The sequence below is a fragment of the Palaemon carinicauda genome, chromosome 20 (genome assembly GCF_036898095.1).
Source record: "Palaemon carinicauda isolate YSFRI2023 chromosome 20, ASM3689809v2, whole genome shotgun sequence".
NCBI classification, from domain to species: Eukaryota; Metazoa; Arthropoda; class Malacostraca; order Decapoda; family Palaemonidae; genus Palaemon; species Palaemon carinicauda.
The window spans coordinates 18,542,961-18,558,421 of NC_090744.1; the positions used below are offsets into that span (position 1 = coordinate 18,542,961).

Here is a 15,461-nt window from a genome sequence, read left to right on the forward strand (position 1 = left end):
TACGTTATGTTTATGTTTTTAGCATTTAAATTTTTTGTATATTTGTAGGTAGAACCTTGGCTAGGGGTTGTGACCTGAGAAGGTTTGTGACCTGGGAAGGGGCAAGCCCCGATAAAGGGTTGTGACCTGGTAAGGGGGTCCGGGGGCTTCCCCCTTCTAGGGGTTGTGACCTGGGAAGGGGGTCCGGGGTCTTGCCCCCGTCTAGGGGTTGTAACCTGGGAAGGGGGTCTTGGGGGCTTGCCCCCGCCTAGGGGTTGTGACCTGGGAACTACTAGGTTAGGTTAGGTGGGTTTGTTAGGTTCTGTACCCTTTTATATATTGTGTAAAGGGTATATAGAAAAATGCTTTAAAATACACCTTTTATTTAATTAATTTACTAAAAAATAATGTAATTTAATAAAAACAGGAATTCGAGGTTCCCTATAATCAGCTATCAAAGCACTTATTAATTTCATTCATCTCTGGTCTTTCTAAATCTCGATTACTGTCCATGTTTGCTCGTATAAAAGATAAGGAAATTATGGAAAAAAGATCTTGATTATGGAGATCTTCTCTAGTTGTGTGCAAAGTAGTTAAAATTGTCTTCTGTATCTGTTTGTGTATCTGAATACGATTATTTTATTTGACCATTCATACTCGGATACATACGTATATAAATTTCGGAGCTTTTGAAGAATAGCGGTCCCACTTAACCCTTTTGAAGAATAGGGGTCCCAGTTCGGACTTTTTGAAGAATAGGGGCCCCAGTTTGACCTTTTGAATATTAAAGGTCCCAGTTTGGACTCTGTGAATATAACGAGGAGAATGAAGCAACTATTAATAAAAAAAAAACCCACTTTGTTTTGTAAGTAAAAAAATACATAATGAAATATGTCAACGTAAAAAGTATGGAGAATTAAAAGCAACTGTTAATTGGGACCCTTTGTATATCAGCGGCCAGTTCCTTATACGTTGATTAAAAATAGACATCAACTAACCTAAACTTTCCCCCCTAACCTAACCTACAAGCCGTGTCCTTACCTACCCCCCTTACACTACCGTATTCTAAGTTAGACATAATAATACATACAGATGGCTGCTGTCATACATACACCCTGTTTATTGTATACAAAATTAAATCGGTTGAAATTAATTGCACTAATATTTTGAAATTTCAAAACAAAAAGAATCAAATAGATTAGGTTAGGTTGACAACCAATCATGTTGTTGCTTGATTTCCTCGGCGGTTGTTCTTCACTAAATCCCTTTTTAACAAAACGGGTCCCAGTTTTATCCTTTTGAAGAATAAAGGTCCCAGGTTCGTATGGGACCGCTATTATTCGAAAGCTCCTAAATTTCTTTTGCACATAGGCTTACATAGGTTTTTATTATTAATAGAATAGAAAGACCAAATCATTTTAAATTTCAAGGGTCTTATGATATTTCGAAAATATCTATTAATAGACAAAAATAAAGACTGCCTATACTATATTTTGTAAACCATAATATTTACTTCCTTGTCAATCAAAACATCAAGAACATTTTCTCTACAAATAGTTGTTTACATATTGATTTTTATGACTATTTTCATCAATGTTATCTATGTTGTGATTACAATTTATTACTCATTATTAACTTCCATTATTTCACAATTAATCTATTTACATTTTGAGAATCATGATATCGTGATAACTCCAAGTCTTTGGATCTGTAGATCTTATTTTCTGTATCTTCGACCATATTATCTTTGATTCTCTTTCTCTCTGTTAATTCTTGGCATTGAAGACGTTATGATACAGTTGATGACAGGTATTCCTGGCACACCTCGTTCTGAGGAAGTGCACCCAGCCACACCCTTACTGCGCGGCAAGTTCCTGCGTTTATCTTTGTCCACCACCTGTGCCAGCTCTCCCTACACTATCTTCTTGGTTACTCGCTGCGAAGTGAGCGTGTGGCAGGGTGTACTTCTTCGGAGATAGGTGTACCAGGTATGCCTGTGTACATCTCATTGTTAGCATCCACGATAATGTGGTATCGTTACTGTATTAACTTATTTGTATTGCTGACAACCGCCATCTTGCCATTTCTCCTTCACAGCTATTGGACCAAGGGGGACGGTATCTCCTGAGATTAGTAGTGGTCAGTACCTGCACAGGACGATTAGCGTTTTATTAGTAATTAAGGGCAATACTAACAAAGAAAACAGAGCTTCTTTTATTTGAGCTTATTTTGTATTTGTGTTTATTGTCCTGATTTGTACATAGATGTTTGACAATAGGTTTATGTTCGGGTTTGATAACGGTTAACGGTGGTTTATCATAACACCTTATAAAAGTTATCGTTTATGGTCTATATAGATATGTATATGTGTGCATCTACATTGCATTAGTAAAAATATTTAACTGACAATATAGTTTGTGTGCATATATGCTGTATAAATACTCATATTAAGTCATATAAATTATGTTTGAGTTTAAACGTATAAAAATGTGGATTTGGGAAACTAACCTTGTGAGTGGTTTTGTGGTATTTGGAAAACTTCATTTATTTTTTTTTATAATAATCAGGAGTGTCTGGTAGTAAATTAGATCCATTTATATGGAAAAACTGCTTTCTAACTTAATATGCGGGGTATGGGTATGAAGGTCAATAATACAGAAACAAATAGAAAAAAAAAAATATACATATGTGCCCATTGGTACTTGGTATTCACAATAACCTTATTTCTCATGTTAAGATTGTTTTACTCAATTTTTTTTTTTCAAATTTATTTTTTTTACTATAATGGTGTCTGGCTGCTCTCCATCAGAATCTGTAAAATTTTCTGTAACAATTCTCTGTTGCATTTAATATTAGAATTTTGTTATAAGATTCCCGTAATTTTAAAGGAACTCCATTATTGCCCCAAGATTCTAACATTCTAAATTATCTCCCAGAATTTCTAAAATCTTCTCCTACTATCAACAGGGAAGATACTTTGGCCCCGACAGCCCCTGTAGCGAGGCGCCCTGCGAAGACCTCTCCCTCGTCAGTAGCATCGACATCAGTGAAGCCAGCAACAGCGAGAGACGAGCCCATGACTACCTGGCGGACGCAAGCAACTCATACTCGGCGGGAGATGCCGTAAGTTGTCCTGCCTTGCCGTTGGTGAGTTTCAGATCTAACAAGAGAGTTCCTGTGGTGTTCCGATGCACTCACAGACATACATTCCCACAGGCTCACTTGGTACTTTCGAAAATTAATCGTCCCTTTGTTGTGTTAGAAAGACTGTGTTTTGTGTTGGATGGAAATTTGGTTGGTGAGAGAAATGTGAATTGGAACGAACTTCGTAAAGTCTTATATATAAAAGTTACTGTACTGTGACACTGCAGTGTTTTATGAGGGAACTGTTTCTTTGAAGAAATAAGTATCAAGAATGCCTGTGACACTGCACAAAACTTTTTTTTCATACTTTTTTAGCTTTTTGTGCACAATCAAACTGAATTCTTCTAAATATGGATATATTGAAAAGGGTATCAATAACCACGGCTAATTTCGGGGTTAAACTTCAGTATCTGTATCTGTCCTGTCGCTCGTGTAAAATATTAAAAGTATTCTTTGTGCATTGTAAAGTCCATTAATTAAATTTTCTTCTTTCTATAGGGATCCTCTTCTGAAAATAACAGTCTACCTACTGATGAGGACTCTGACGCTGAGCTCTTTGGCAGCAATAATCGAATTGTCAAGAGAAAACACAAGGCTTCTGAACTCCATAGGAACCAGGTACTTATATGCTGAATTATTATCGAACCTGGTACCCGTATACCAAATATTTTTTGATCAGGAGGCTGTACACAGGATGATTTTGGAATAAGGTGCCTGAATACAAAATGGATTTTTAATTGGGTATCTGTAAACAGAATAATTTCAGAATTAGGTACCTATATACAGAAGGCTTTTTGAGTTTCCCTTAACTAGTTAACCTAAGTTTATTGGGCTGTATACAGGATGATTTTGGAATAAGGTGCCCAAATCAAAATGGCCATTGAATTGGGTATCTGTAAACAGAATAATTTCAGAATTAGGTACCTATATACAGAAGGCTTTTCAAGTTTCACTCAAATAGTTAACCTAAGTTTATTGGTCTATTATAGACAAGATGTCAGAAGTTGAAACTCATATTTTTGAGGTGGTCAAATTTTATTTTTTTAATTGCTTTACCAAATCTAAGATATGAGTTTTCAGATGTGAATAAATATAAATTGAAATATTTGTAGTTTTGATTCTCTGTATTCTAAGGCTACAGCCATGCCTTTCTTAATCTCTTACAGTAATTAGTTAATACCAATTATCAGGTGTGATTTTGGCCTATTGTAATCATGAAAGGATAATAATTGGATAAGTGTTGGTATACTTTTTATTATTAGTATTGTTATTACAAGCTAAGCTCAACCCTTGTTTGAAAAGCAGGATGCTATAAGCCCAAGGTCTCTAACAGGTAAAAATAGCCCAGTGAGATAAGGTAATTAGGAAATAAATAAATTTTATGAGGAGTAATGAATTAAAAATATGAAATATCTTAAGATCAGTACCAGTGATTAACTACCATTGGCAAAGAATACATTTCGCGAAGAAACAAGGAACGCTTTAAGAGGAACTTGTTATATTCAATCCTCAGATATTTTTGTTGAATTTTAGCCTGGAAACTATTAAATCTAGTCCTAGCTGCAAGAGGATTGTGGGGGAAATCCCATGGCCTTGGAAGTGGGTTCAAAGGCCGCTGATAACTTCTGTAGGTGGAAGATTTAGGGCAAAATGAAGGGGGCTTCCTTCCCCATCTTGGAGCATGCTCAGGCACGAAATGTAGCTGAACTACCTTTAAAAGAAATAGAATCTATAATGAAGGAAATTTTTATAACTTGATGTTAACCGGATATTTTGAAAACAACATAAGTTTTGTAACCCTCAATTATTATTATTATTGTTATTATTACTACCCAAGCTACAACCCTAGTTGAAAAAGCAAGATGCTATAAGGCCAAGGGCTCCAACAGGTAAAAATAGCCCAGTGAGGAAAGGAAATAAGGAAATAAATAAATAATGAGAATAAATTAACAATATATCATTCTATAAACAGTAACAGCATCAAACCAGCTATGTCCTATATAAACTATTAACAACGTCAAAAACAGATACAGTACAGGTATGTCATATAAAAAATATAAAAAGAAAATAGGAAATGATCAACGTTTTATTTTATTAAAGTTATAAACATGATAGTGAAGATGTCTTCTAAATTTCATTTTCATTCTTGTATTTATAGCATCATTTCTATCTTGTTTGCAATGCATGGATTTGAGTGGGAAAATTTTTAGATTATTTTAATATGCACTTTTGGCCATTTTTTTTTTTAAAGCTGTTTAATGTTTACATTTTGACTTCTCCCCTGGTGAATGCAGTGTGCATTTTCTTCCATAACAGAATTGACAAAGGAATACTTTTCTCTTTCAGGTTCAAGGAACTCCATCAAAGCAATCGGCAACAAATTCTCCAGCTATTCAGATAGCTGGGTCCCATTCTAATGGCGGAAGAAAGATCAGAAATGAAAATAGGTAGGCAGGGATCATTATTGTGACCTTTAATATATAAGTAATTATCTTTTGTGGAGCCGCTTACTGCAATTAGTAATTTTTTTCTCATATCTTGTTACTCCTCCGGATGCAAGTATACATTTTATTGACTCGTGTCAGTCAGTAATAATTGAATAGTTGATAAATCTTCACTCATGGTTTTATTTTAAAAGGATTTGTACTTCTTATTTAACTTAGATAATTTTTATTTGTGTGTTCTCCTTGATATATTCCCTCAACTGAAGTTATTTTGAAAGGCTTTTGTTTCTTTTGTAAGTTGGATATAGCCACACGTCACACAAATCAGACAGACTTCTTGCATATTTCATGTGGAGGGAGAGGAAAACCAAACCTGCTAAAACTGTAATTCCTTAAGTGGGAAAGGATAACTAATCGTGCTAAAACTGTAGTTCCTTCAGTGGGAAAGGGTAACTAAACTTGCTAAAACTGTAGTTCCTTAAGTGGGAAAGGATAACCAAACTTGCTAAAACTGTTGCTTATTATTTTTTGTTTTTAGATATGGCCAGGCCTTCTCCTCTTCAGCTCCCACGCCAAGTCATCCGCTCCAGGATGGCTGGCTGTCCTCGGAATCTTCTCCTGTCCATCGGTCATCTTGTCCTCCTTGCCCAGCTCCTTGGAGAGACTTGACAAGACATCAGGGTGATGGATCTGAGACACCCGATTCGGAAGATCCTGTAAGTGATTTCATACATTTCTTGAAATATAGTTACAGGTACTTTTATTCTCTGGTCTATACACTAATATGTGCTATGTATTTAAGCATTTAGATGATTAGTCTGAGTATTGGTCACATACTGTATATTACTGTATATGTATATTACATAAGGAATGGGGTAGGTCCATGGCATTTCCAAATGCAGATTACTGTAAATACAGTAGCATATGTCATAATTTTGATAGTCATTTGGTTCTCTATCTGCTGGTTCTTTAAGCATTCTACAGTATATTCGTGTAGATGTAAATAGCCTTTATGATCTACTGTACTTTTCTAATAAAGCAAACAACTTTAATGGTAATCAGACCTTAGTTGATAAAATGTAGGTTTATTTTCACAAAAATATAAATGTGGAACTAGTTCATCACTAAAAGAGAAATGATCGGGGGTGGGGAGATGTAGGGGTAGAGAGGGGGGATGTTGATGAAGGAGAGATCTAATTGGTGAGGGATTTATGCTCGTGGTTCAATCACAACCCAGTTTTCTATACCGACACTCAAAGATTGAGCGAGCTAGGTTTATTCCTGGCATTCCATGCATCTCTTTTTTTTCTCTGGTATATTCAGCAATAACTATGCCTTAGAAATGGTGCTAGAGGAGCATTTCATTGGTCGACACAGGTTCCTCGCCCAGAAATAGATTTTTCCGTCGTCAAAATCCCTTTTTTAGCAAATATTTTTCCTGTGTTTATGAATATATGTTTTCATCGCGAATAATTTTTGTGACTGCGGTTAACATTTCTGTCTAATTGCAGTCTCAGAAAAGGAAACGACTCCAACGAATATCTCCTCCTCGCCATTTATCAGTCATTGGACATGAAGATAGCTGGTATAATGATAACAGGTATGTACACTATACACTCAGTGCAAACTTTTAATGTCTCTTTTTCATCGTACTTTATGTTATTTATATGGTTTGCATGATATTGAAATGATAGTTGAATAGCTTTTCATATTTGTCGTTATGTCATGTGTAATTTTTTAATAGAATTTTTGTAGGTACTTTTATGATTTGAATCTTTTTGTTTAGCGAGTGTTTTGTCATTAGTGTTTTATGTGACATTTTGTTATGCTCAAATTAATTCCGATACCTCTTTGCTCTTTCTTTATCAGATATGGATATATAAGGTATTGTGTAGTCGTGTTCTTTTTGTCCTATCGAAAATTAAGACCCCACTCTCCGCTTACCGGTGTTGATTGCATCTTTCATTTGATCCCTTGTCTATCTTAACTCTCGAGTATGTATGTCTATAGTACTGTAATGCTTGAAGACAGCGAGTGTAATAACCTATGGAAGTCAATAAATTATATGCTTTGGATGTGATTTAATTGCGGATAACCTTTTCTGCACTTTTTGGTTTATGTTCTTTTCCTTTTCTGGAACCTTTCCTTTTTTATTCATTATGGATTTTTAAATATTTAACTTAGCCGGTGAATATATAATAGCTGCAACTCTGCGGCTCGACAGAAAACACACTCAAAAAACAAGCGAGCGATCGCTATGAAGGTTGCGGGTGTGCCCACCAGCGCCAACTGTCGGTCAGATACCACTCTTGCATGTAAACAAAACCTTCAATTCTTCACTGTCGACGTTGACGTCAAGACGTATCAATACTCGCTGTAGAACCTGGAGTTTTCTCAACATATTTGGTGAAGTACTTCATTTTGGTTTGAGCTTTCGCAGTGCAGGTGTTTTATCTTCATCTTAAATCTTGAACTCGTTTTTGGATAGATTTAATTTTTGATGACAAGAGAGAGAGTATGGCCTTTCTTTGACTTTTAAATGGCCGACCCTTCCCTTAGACGGAAGTGTGTTTTAGGCTTTTAGCAATTATCTTATCACGTTATAAATTAATTATAGATTTTCCTCTATATATTTTATATCTCAACCGCCTTTATTAGGCCTCTTCGATTAGCTTTCCAATTATAATAAACATCAAAATAAATTTTAATGATTTGTTTATATGCGACCTTTCCTGAGAGTAGGCGGTCCTAACTTGGAAACCGAAGTTAAACAACGTTGAGCCCTTTTCAATCGTAAATAACTTTTACAGAGCTAATGATTTAAAACTTATTAAATGAAATATTTTTAGTAAATATTTTATGATAGTTTTTTTCTTTGAATAGTCTTCGTTCTGTTTCAAAGATGAACTAACGTTTAGTTTATTTATGCTACGCAGTTTGCGCTCTATCGTTACGATAGAGAGAGAGAGTATCACGGTTTCACTTTGCAGAAAGAGTAAATCGATTCTGACGTTTTGTTCTTTTTTCTTTCAAAGCTTAAATGTTTTAAAGACTATTTTAAAGGAACTTTTAATTGAAAAACCTTTCAGTTTTTTCCTTTGGTCAAATAACCTGTTTATTGACGAAAGGTAAGTGGGCTCTTCTCTTCGGTACGAAATCAAGAGAGAGAGAGATAGAGACGGAGAGAGAGAGAGGAGAGAGAACGTTCCGATCTTTATCTCGTCCCAAGCGAGTAACGTTGTTCTTGAGTTACTCTCGTCCCTAGTCTCTGTACGGGGAGAAAGGATAAAACTTTTTTAGTTTTTATTCTCGTCCCAAGGCACTGTACGGTGAGAGATTGGAAACGTAGTTTTGAATGAACTAGTGTTTAGTCTCTTCCCCAGCCACTGATTTTTTTTATCTTAAAATATGTTTACTGTTTTTTGCTGGTATTAATGTGCTTACATTATACGACTGATTTCGCAATTACAACCTTTTGATGAGGGTAGAATTGCGTGCTTCAGGTAGAAATCAGTTTTATTCATACCTAATTTGAATTGTTAAAAAATTCGATTTCAGTGAAATAAGTGCAAAACAGAAAATTGTAGTGATAAAGTGATATTGCGCAAAGTGTTATCAGTGTTGCGACCGAGGGTTCGTCTGTTCATGCCTGTCGTTCGCCTAGTCCGGGACCTCTTGCAAGCTCCCAAGCCCAGGGGAGAAGTAATGTCGTACGACTTATGGGTTCGAGAGGCCTTGATCAGTGAACAGACGTTCCCTCTATGGTATCAGGTGTATCTTACCAAGATCACCCCTACCATAAGGCGAGAGAGACGTTTTTCTCCCCGTCATCCGAAGGCTTTTCGCATAAGAAACCGTGGAACAAGGTTTCGAGGCCCTTTAAGCGAAAGTCAGTCCTTTCAGGACAGGTCCAGCGTCCTGGTTTTAACTTTTAGGACAGCTCTGACCCTATGCAGTCATCGGAAGACTGCTCGCCGCCTAACAAAACCGTAACACAGACTCCGAGAGTCTTTTTGTAGGCAAGGTTTTGCGGTCACAGACGTTACCCTCGTCTCTTACCGCAACCATTCCCGTTGATCCTAAATGGGTTGTACGGCAAGCCATGCAGAATAAGCTTGCCTCCCTTATGGAAGACTATTCTGCCGATAAGTCCGTTGAGCCTAGCCGTTTATCTCATCGAGACCCTGGCCTTCAGCCACCCTAACGTTCCTTTGTGCGTCCTGTTGACGTTGGCGTAGCCAAGTCACGTCAGTCAGGTTGTCTCGTGTGGATTTTCAGCCACTTTTGGACGTTAGGCCACTTGCTGATGCTCCTGTTGACGTTCAGGACGTTCGCCAACAATCGGAGTTGACTTGTTTTGACGCTGAGCGTCAACCTCCGCATTCTAGAGTTGTTTTGACTGCTCAGTCTAGGCGGTCAAAGCAGTCTCGAGTGGACGCTGTGCGTCCTCACGCACCTGTTGTTGTTGACAGTTCACAGACTGTCAAGCAGTTACATGACGTTGCGTCCTGGTCTCACGCACCTGTTGTTGTTGACAGTTCACAGACTGTCAAGCAGTTACATGACGTTGCGTCCTGGTCCGCTACTAATGCACCAGTGCGTGTGGACTCTGCTTGTAAAGCATTGCCACCACGGTAGGTCTCTCCCTTGCTTGAGACTCGGCTATTGTCGGACAAGGTTCCTTCAGATGAGGAAGTTGCTGTTCCCCCTCCTACGGATATTCCCTTGAGGACTCTGTCAGACGGAGAGGAGCCTAAAGCTGCTTAGCCCTCTATGGACTTTAAATAAATCATGCTGATTTTTAAGGATCTTTGTCCGGATCTTTTTGTAACTGCTACTCCTCGTTCGCCTAAACGTCAGAGCTTACACTAGGCCTAGCTACTTCGAAGCCGTTGTTTTATAAGCTAGTGCTCTCTCGCTCTTCTAAGAGAGCTTTACGTTTGCTAGGCGACTGGTTTATCACCAGGAGGAGTTTGGGGGAGACAGCCTTTGCTTTCCCTTCTTTTAAACTGGCTTATAGAGCGAGAGTCTGATATGACACGAGAGAAGTTCTCGGCTTGGGAGTTCCTGCCTCTGCCCAGATAGACTTCTCAAACCTCATAGACTCTCCCTGGCGCCTGGCCATGAGACGCTCCAAGATTTTACAGGTCGACTTCACAGCTATTTTCGAGCCTTTGAAGTTTTGCTGTACAATTATGTCATGCTTAAACAAGGCTTTCAGGGATGGCTCCAATGATCTGACAGCCACGTTCTCTGCAGGAACAAGTCCCTCAGGGATGGCTCCATGATTTGGCAGCCATGTTCACTGCAGGAGTACGTAAGAGGCAAGTGCGCTCAATGTGTTCATTGTCAAGACAAACTTCACGATGAAGTCTACCAGGCTGTCTTGACAGCATTTATGGAAGGCGACTGGATGGTCTCTCTCGACCTTCAGGAGGCATACTTCCACATTCCTATACACCCGGATTCCCAACCGTTTCTGAGGTTTGTTTACAGGAATGTGGGGTACCAGTTTCGAGCCCTGTGCTTTGGCCTCAGTCCTGCGCCTCTCGTGTTTACGAGGCTCATGAGGAATGTGGCAAGATCCCTCCATCTATCGGGGATCCGAGCCTCCCTGTACTTGGACGACTGGCTTCTCAGAGCATCGTCCAGTCTTCGCTGTCTGCAGGATCTACATTGGACGTTGAGTCTGGCCAGGTAGTTGGGACTTTTGGTCAACCTAAAAGTCCCAACTGATCCCATCCCAGATTATTCTATATTTGGGGATGGAGATTCGCAGTCTAGCCCTGCTCGAAGTCCAACTAATGCTGAAACGAAACGTTTATTCAGTCAGGAGTTGGAACAGTCTCGTAGGGACTCTCTCATCCCTGGAGCAGTTTGTCTCACTAGGGAGACTACACCTTCTGCCTCTCCGGTTCCATCTAGCCTCTCACTGGAACTAGGACAAGACATTAGAGACAGTATCATTCCCAGTCTCCGAATCAGTAAAGGCATGCCTGAAATGGTGGGACAGCAATATCAGTCTGAGAGAGGGACTATCCCTAGCAGTCAAGAACCCAAACCACGTGTTGTCCTCAGACGCGTCGGATTTGGGTTGGGGTGCGACCCTGGACGGTCGGGAATGCTCGGGTCTGTGGACCTCAAGTCAGAAGAGCATGCACATCAACGGCAAGGAGCTATTAGCAGTCCACTTGGCCTTGATGATATTAGAAAGCTTCTTCGAAACTTAGTGGTAGAGGCAACTCAGACAACACCACAACTTAGGCGTACATCTCCAAGCAAGGAGGCACACACTCCTTCACGCTGCTCGAGATCGCAAGGGACCTTCTCTTATGGTCAAGAATTCGAGGCATCTCCCTGTTGACGAGATTCATCCAGGGGGACTTGAACGTCTTGGCAGACTGTCTCAGTCGGAGGGGTCAGGTGATACCCACGGAATGGACCCTCCACAATGACGTGGGCAAGAGTCTTTGGGCTACTTGGGGTCAACCCACCATAGACCTCTTTGCCTCCTCGTTGACCAAAAGGTTACCAATCTATTGCTCTCCAGTCCTAGATACAGAAGCAATCTACATAGACGCGTTTCTACTGGATTGGTCTTTTCTGGACTTATATGCATTCCCACCATTCAAGATAGTCAACAAGGTACTGCAGAAGTTCGCCTCTCACGAAGGGACAAGGTTGACGTTGGTTGCTACCCTCTGGCCCGCGAGAGAGTGGTGCACCGAGGTACTTCAATGGCTGGTAGACTTTCCAAGAAGTCTTCCTCTAACGGTAGATCTGTTACGTCAGCCCCACGTAAAGAATGTCCATCAAAGCCTCCCCGCTCTTCGTCTGACTTCCTTCAGACTATCGAAAGACTCTCAAGAGCTAGAGGCTTTTCGAAGGAGGCAGCCAGTGCGATTGCAAGAGCTAGGAGAGCTTCTACCATTAGAGTATACCAGTCGAAGTGGGAAGTCTTTCGAGACTGGTGCAAGTCAGCATCTGTGTCCTCGTCCAGTACCTCTTTAGCCCAAATCGCAGATTTTCTTTTACATCTGAGAAAGGTTCACTCCCTTTCAGCTCCCACGATTAAGGGCTACAGGAGCATGTTGGCTTCGGTCTTTCGACATAGAGGCTTAGATCTTTCCAACAATAAAGATCTCCAAGATCTCCTTAAGTCTTTCGAGACCTCTAAGGAACGTCGTTTGGCAACTCCTGGATGGAACTTAGACGTGGTCCTAAGGTTCCTCGTGTCAGACAGGTTTGAGCCATTACATTCAGCCTCCCTGAAGGATCTCACCCTCAAGACACTTTTCCTAGTGTGCTTGGCTTCGGCTAAAAGGGTCAATGAACTTCATGCCTTCAGTAAGAACATCGGCTTTTCTACAGAAAAAAGCCACTTGTTCACTTCAACTTGGTTTCCTGGCCAAAAATGAACTGCCTTCTCGTCCTTGGCCTAAATCTTTTGATATTCCTTGCTTATCAGAGATCGTAGGCAACGAACTGGAAAGAGTATTATGTCCTGTTAGAGCTCTTAAGTTCGATTTAGCTCGTACTAAGTCATTACGAGGAAAATCTGAGGCATTATGGGGCTCAGTTAAGAAACCTTCATTGCCTATGTTAAAGAATGCTTTGTCATATTTTATCAGATTTTTTTAATACGAGAAGCTCATTCTCACTTGAATGAGAAAGACCGATGTTTGCTTAAGGTTAAGACGCACGAAGTTAGAGATATAGCAACCTCCGTGGCCTTCAAGCAAAATAAATATCTGCAAAGTATTATGGACGCGACTTTTTGGAGAAGCAAGTCAGTGTTCGCGTCATTTTACTTAAAAGATGTCCAGACTCTTTACGAGGACTGCTACACACTGGGTCCATTCGTTGCAGTGAGTGCAGTAGTGGGTGAGGGTTCTACCACTACACTTCCCTAATTCCAATATCCTTTTAATCTGTCTCTTGAAATGTTTTTAATATTGTTTTATGGGTTGTTCGGAAGGCTAAGAAGCCTTTCGCATCCTGTTTGATTTGGCGGGTGGTCAAAGTCATTTCTTGAGAGCGCCCAGATTAGGGGTTTGATGAGGTCCTGTTGTATGGGTTGCAACCCTTGATACTTCAGCTCCTGGGAGTCTTTCAGCATCCTAAGAGGATCGCTGGGCTCCGTGAGGAAGACAGACTTACAAGGCAGAGTAATCGTCTAAGTCAACTTCCTTACCAGGTACCTATATATTTTGGTTTTGTTATATTGATAACTGTCAAAATGAAAAAACTCTTAGCTTATACGCTGTAAACTTAGTTAACTCTGGTCTCTACCCACCGCCTTGGGTGTGAATCAGCTATTATATATTCACCGGCTAAGTTAAATATTTAAAAATGATATTTTAATTATAAAATAAATTTTTGAATATACTTACCCGGTGAATATATAAATTAAATGACCCTCCCTTCCTCCCCAATAGAGACACAGCGGGACGAGAAGAATTGAAGGTTTTGTTTACATGCAAGAGTGGTATCTGGCCGACAGTTGGCGCTGGTGGGCACACCCGCAACCTTCATAGCGATCGCTCGCGAGTTTTTTGAGTGTGTTTTCTGTCGAGCCGCAGAGTTGCAGCTATTATATATTCACCGGGTAAGTATATTCAAAAATTTATTTTATAATTAAAATATCATTTTAATGTTTTCTATTCTTAAAAGTATTGTTTTCATCAGTTTAATTCATGTTACCCTTGTGTTCTTAAATATCATACCAGACACGTTAATATTGTACCTCTTGCCTCTGCAGTAATGAGTTTTTGTCATTCATGTTTTCTCTTATTTACATTATAGGTTTATATTTGGTCATTTGCTATAATTTTTAAAAAATAAAGTACCGTACTGTACCCGACATGTTTGTCTGCATGCCATGGATTTTTGTGTGTAAGGTATACACCCATTAAGTCAAACTGCTTATATGGTAAAGCTTATAAAAAGCAATATGTATATGTAATGATCCCTCATATCTACTTTTGCTGTACAGTATTATTAAAGACAATTTTATGTTTGTGGTCTTTTCATCTAATATTGGTTCTTAAGTCTATTTTAGTAATTTAACATAATTTATGAGACTATTGATTTGATCTCAATTTATTACTCTACTCCCATTTTGGTGTCCCTTTTGCTAAAACTTTATAAATGCAGTCCATTATATGCCCGGTTTCTATTTATCTTTATTTTTACATATACTTGTATAGATGTTAGGTTTCCTTTAGTTATGGTTGATATTCGCACTTTTTTTCCATCCAATTAAATATTCAAAGTGCGAAATACAGTATTGTAGTTGAAATATTTTTGTCGCTGGGGTTCAACAAGGTTAAGTCAAACAGTAGTACTTTTAGGGAGTAGGTGTATTCCTCTATAGAGCAAATGTATTTAATACTGGGCTTTTAAGTGATGCGCTTATTTAACTATCAAATGAAATGTTCTTATGTTAACATTAGTGACCTGTACTCAATCCAATAAAAGTAACAGAAGCATAAATCTTAACAAAGTAAAAAGAAACATTTTTTTACTGAAAACTAGTGTATGGTGCAAATTATCAGGAAAAAATTGAACCTCAAAGGATGATTGTGAGTAGGTCGAGGATAGTAGCTCCTCAATGTCGAGTTGTTTTCATTTATGATGTTTCTTTAACTATGTACAATTCATTTAAGATTCTATGTATATATTGTAGTAATAAAAGGCTTATGAAACTATCGAAAAAAATATAACGCAGTTTTAGAAGCACAATATCATTAAAAGAAATTTTAGAACCATCAACTTGAAATTTCTTATATATGCTTTGTAAGAAAGGTGAACAAATTTTAACATAGTATTGCAAATAGATAAAATAAAACTTTTCTAATGCAACCTGCAGAAAGGTAGACATCCATCAACTGA

The 15,461-nt window shown here is 38.7% G+C and overlaps 1 protein-coding gene across 1 annotated transcript in view; it reads left to right on the plus strand.

The window, feature by feature from the left end:
* Window positions 1–15,461, plus strand: part of LOC137659678 (uncharacterized) — an 80,833-nt gene that overhangs the window by 6,856 nt on the left and 58,516 nt on the right. The window contains exons 3-8 of the mRNA XM_068394503.1: window positions 2,077–2,118; window positions 2,947–3,126; window positions 3,622–3,741; window positions 5,470–5,570; window positions 6,106–6,283; window positions 7,079–7,167. Of these exons, the coding sequence (XP_068250604.1) occupies window positions 2,077–2,118; window positions 2,947–3,126; window positions 3,622–3,741; window positions 5,470–5,570; window positions 6,106–6,283; window positions 7,079–7,167 (710 nt within the window). The remainder of the gene's footprint in view (window positions 1–2,076; window positions 2,119–2,946; window positions 3,127–3,621; window positions 3,742–5,469; window positions 5,571–6,105; window positions 6,284–7,078; window positions 7,168–15,461) is intronic.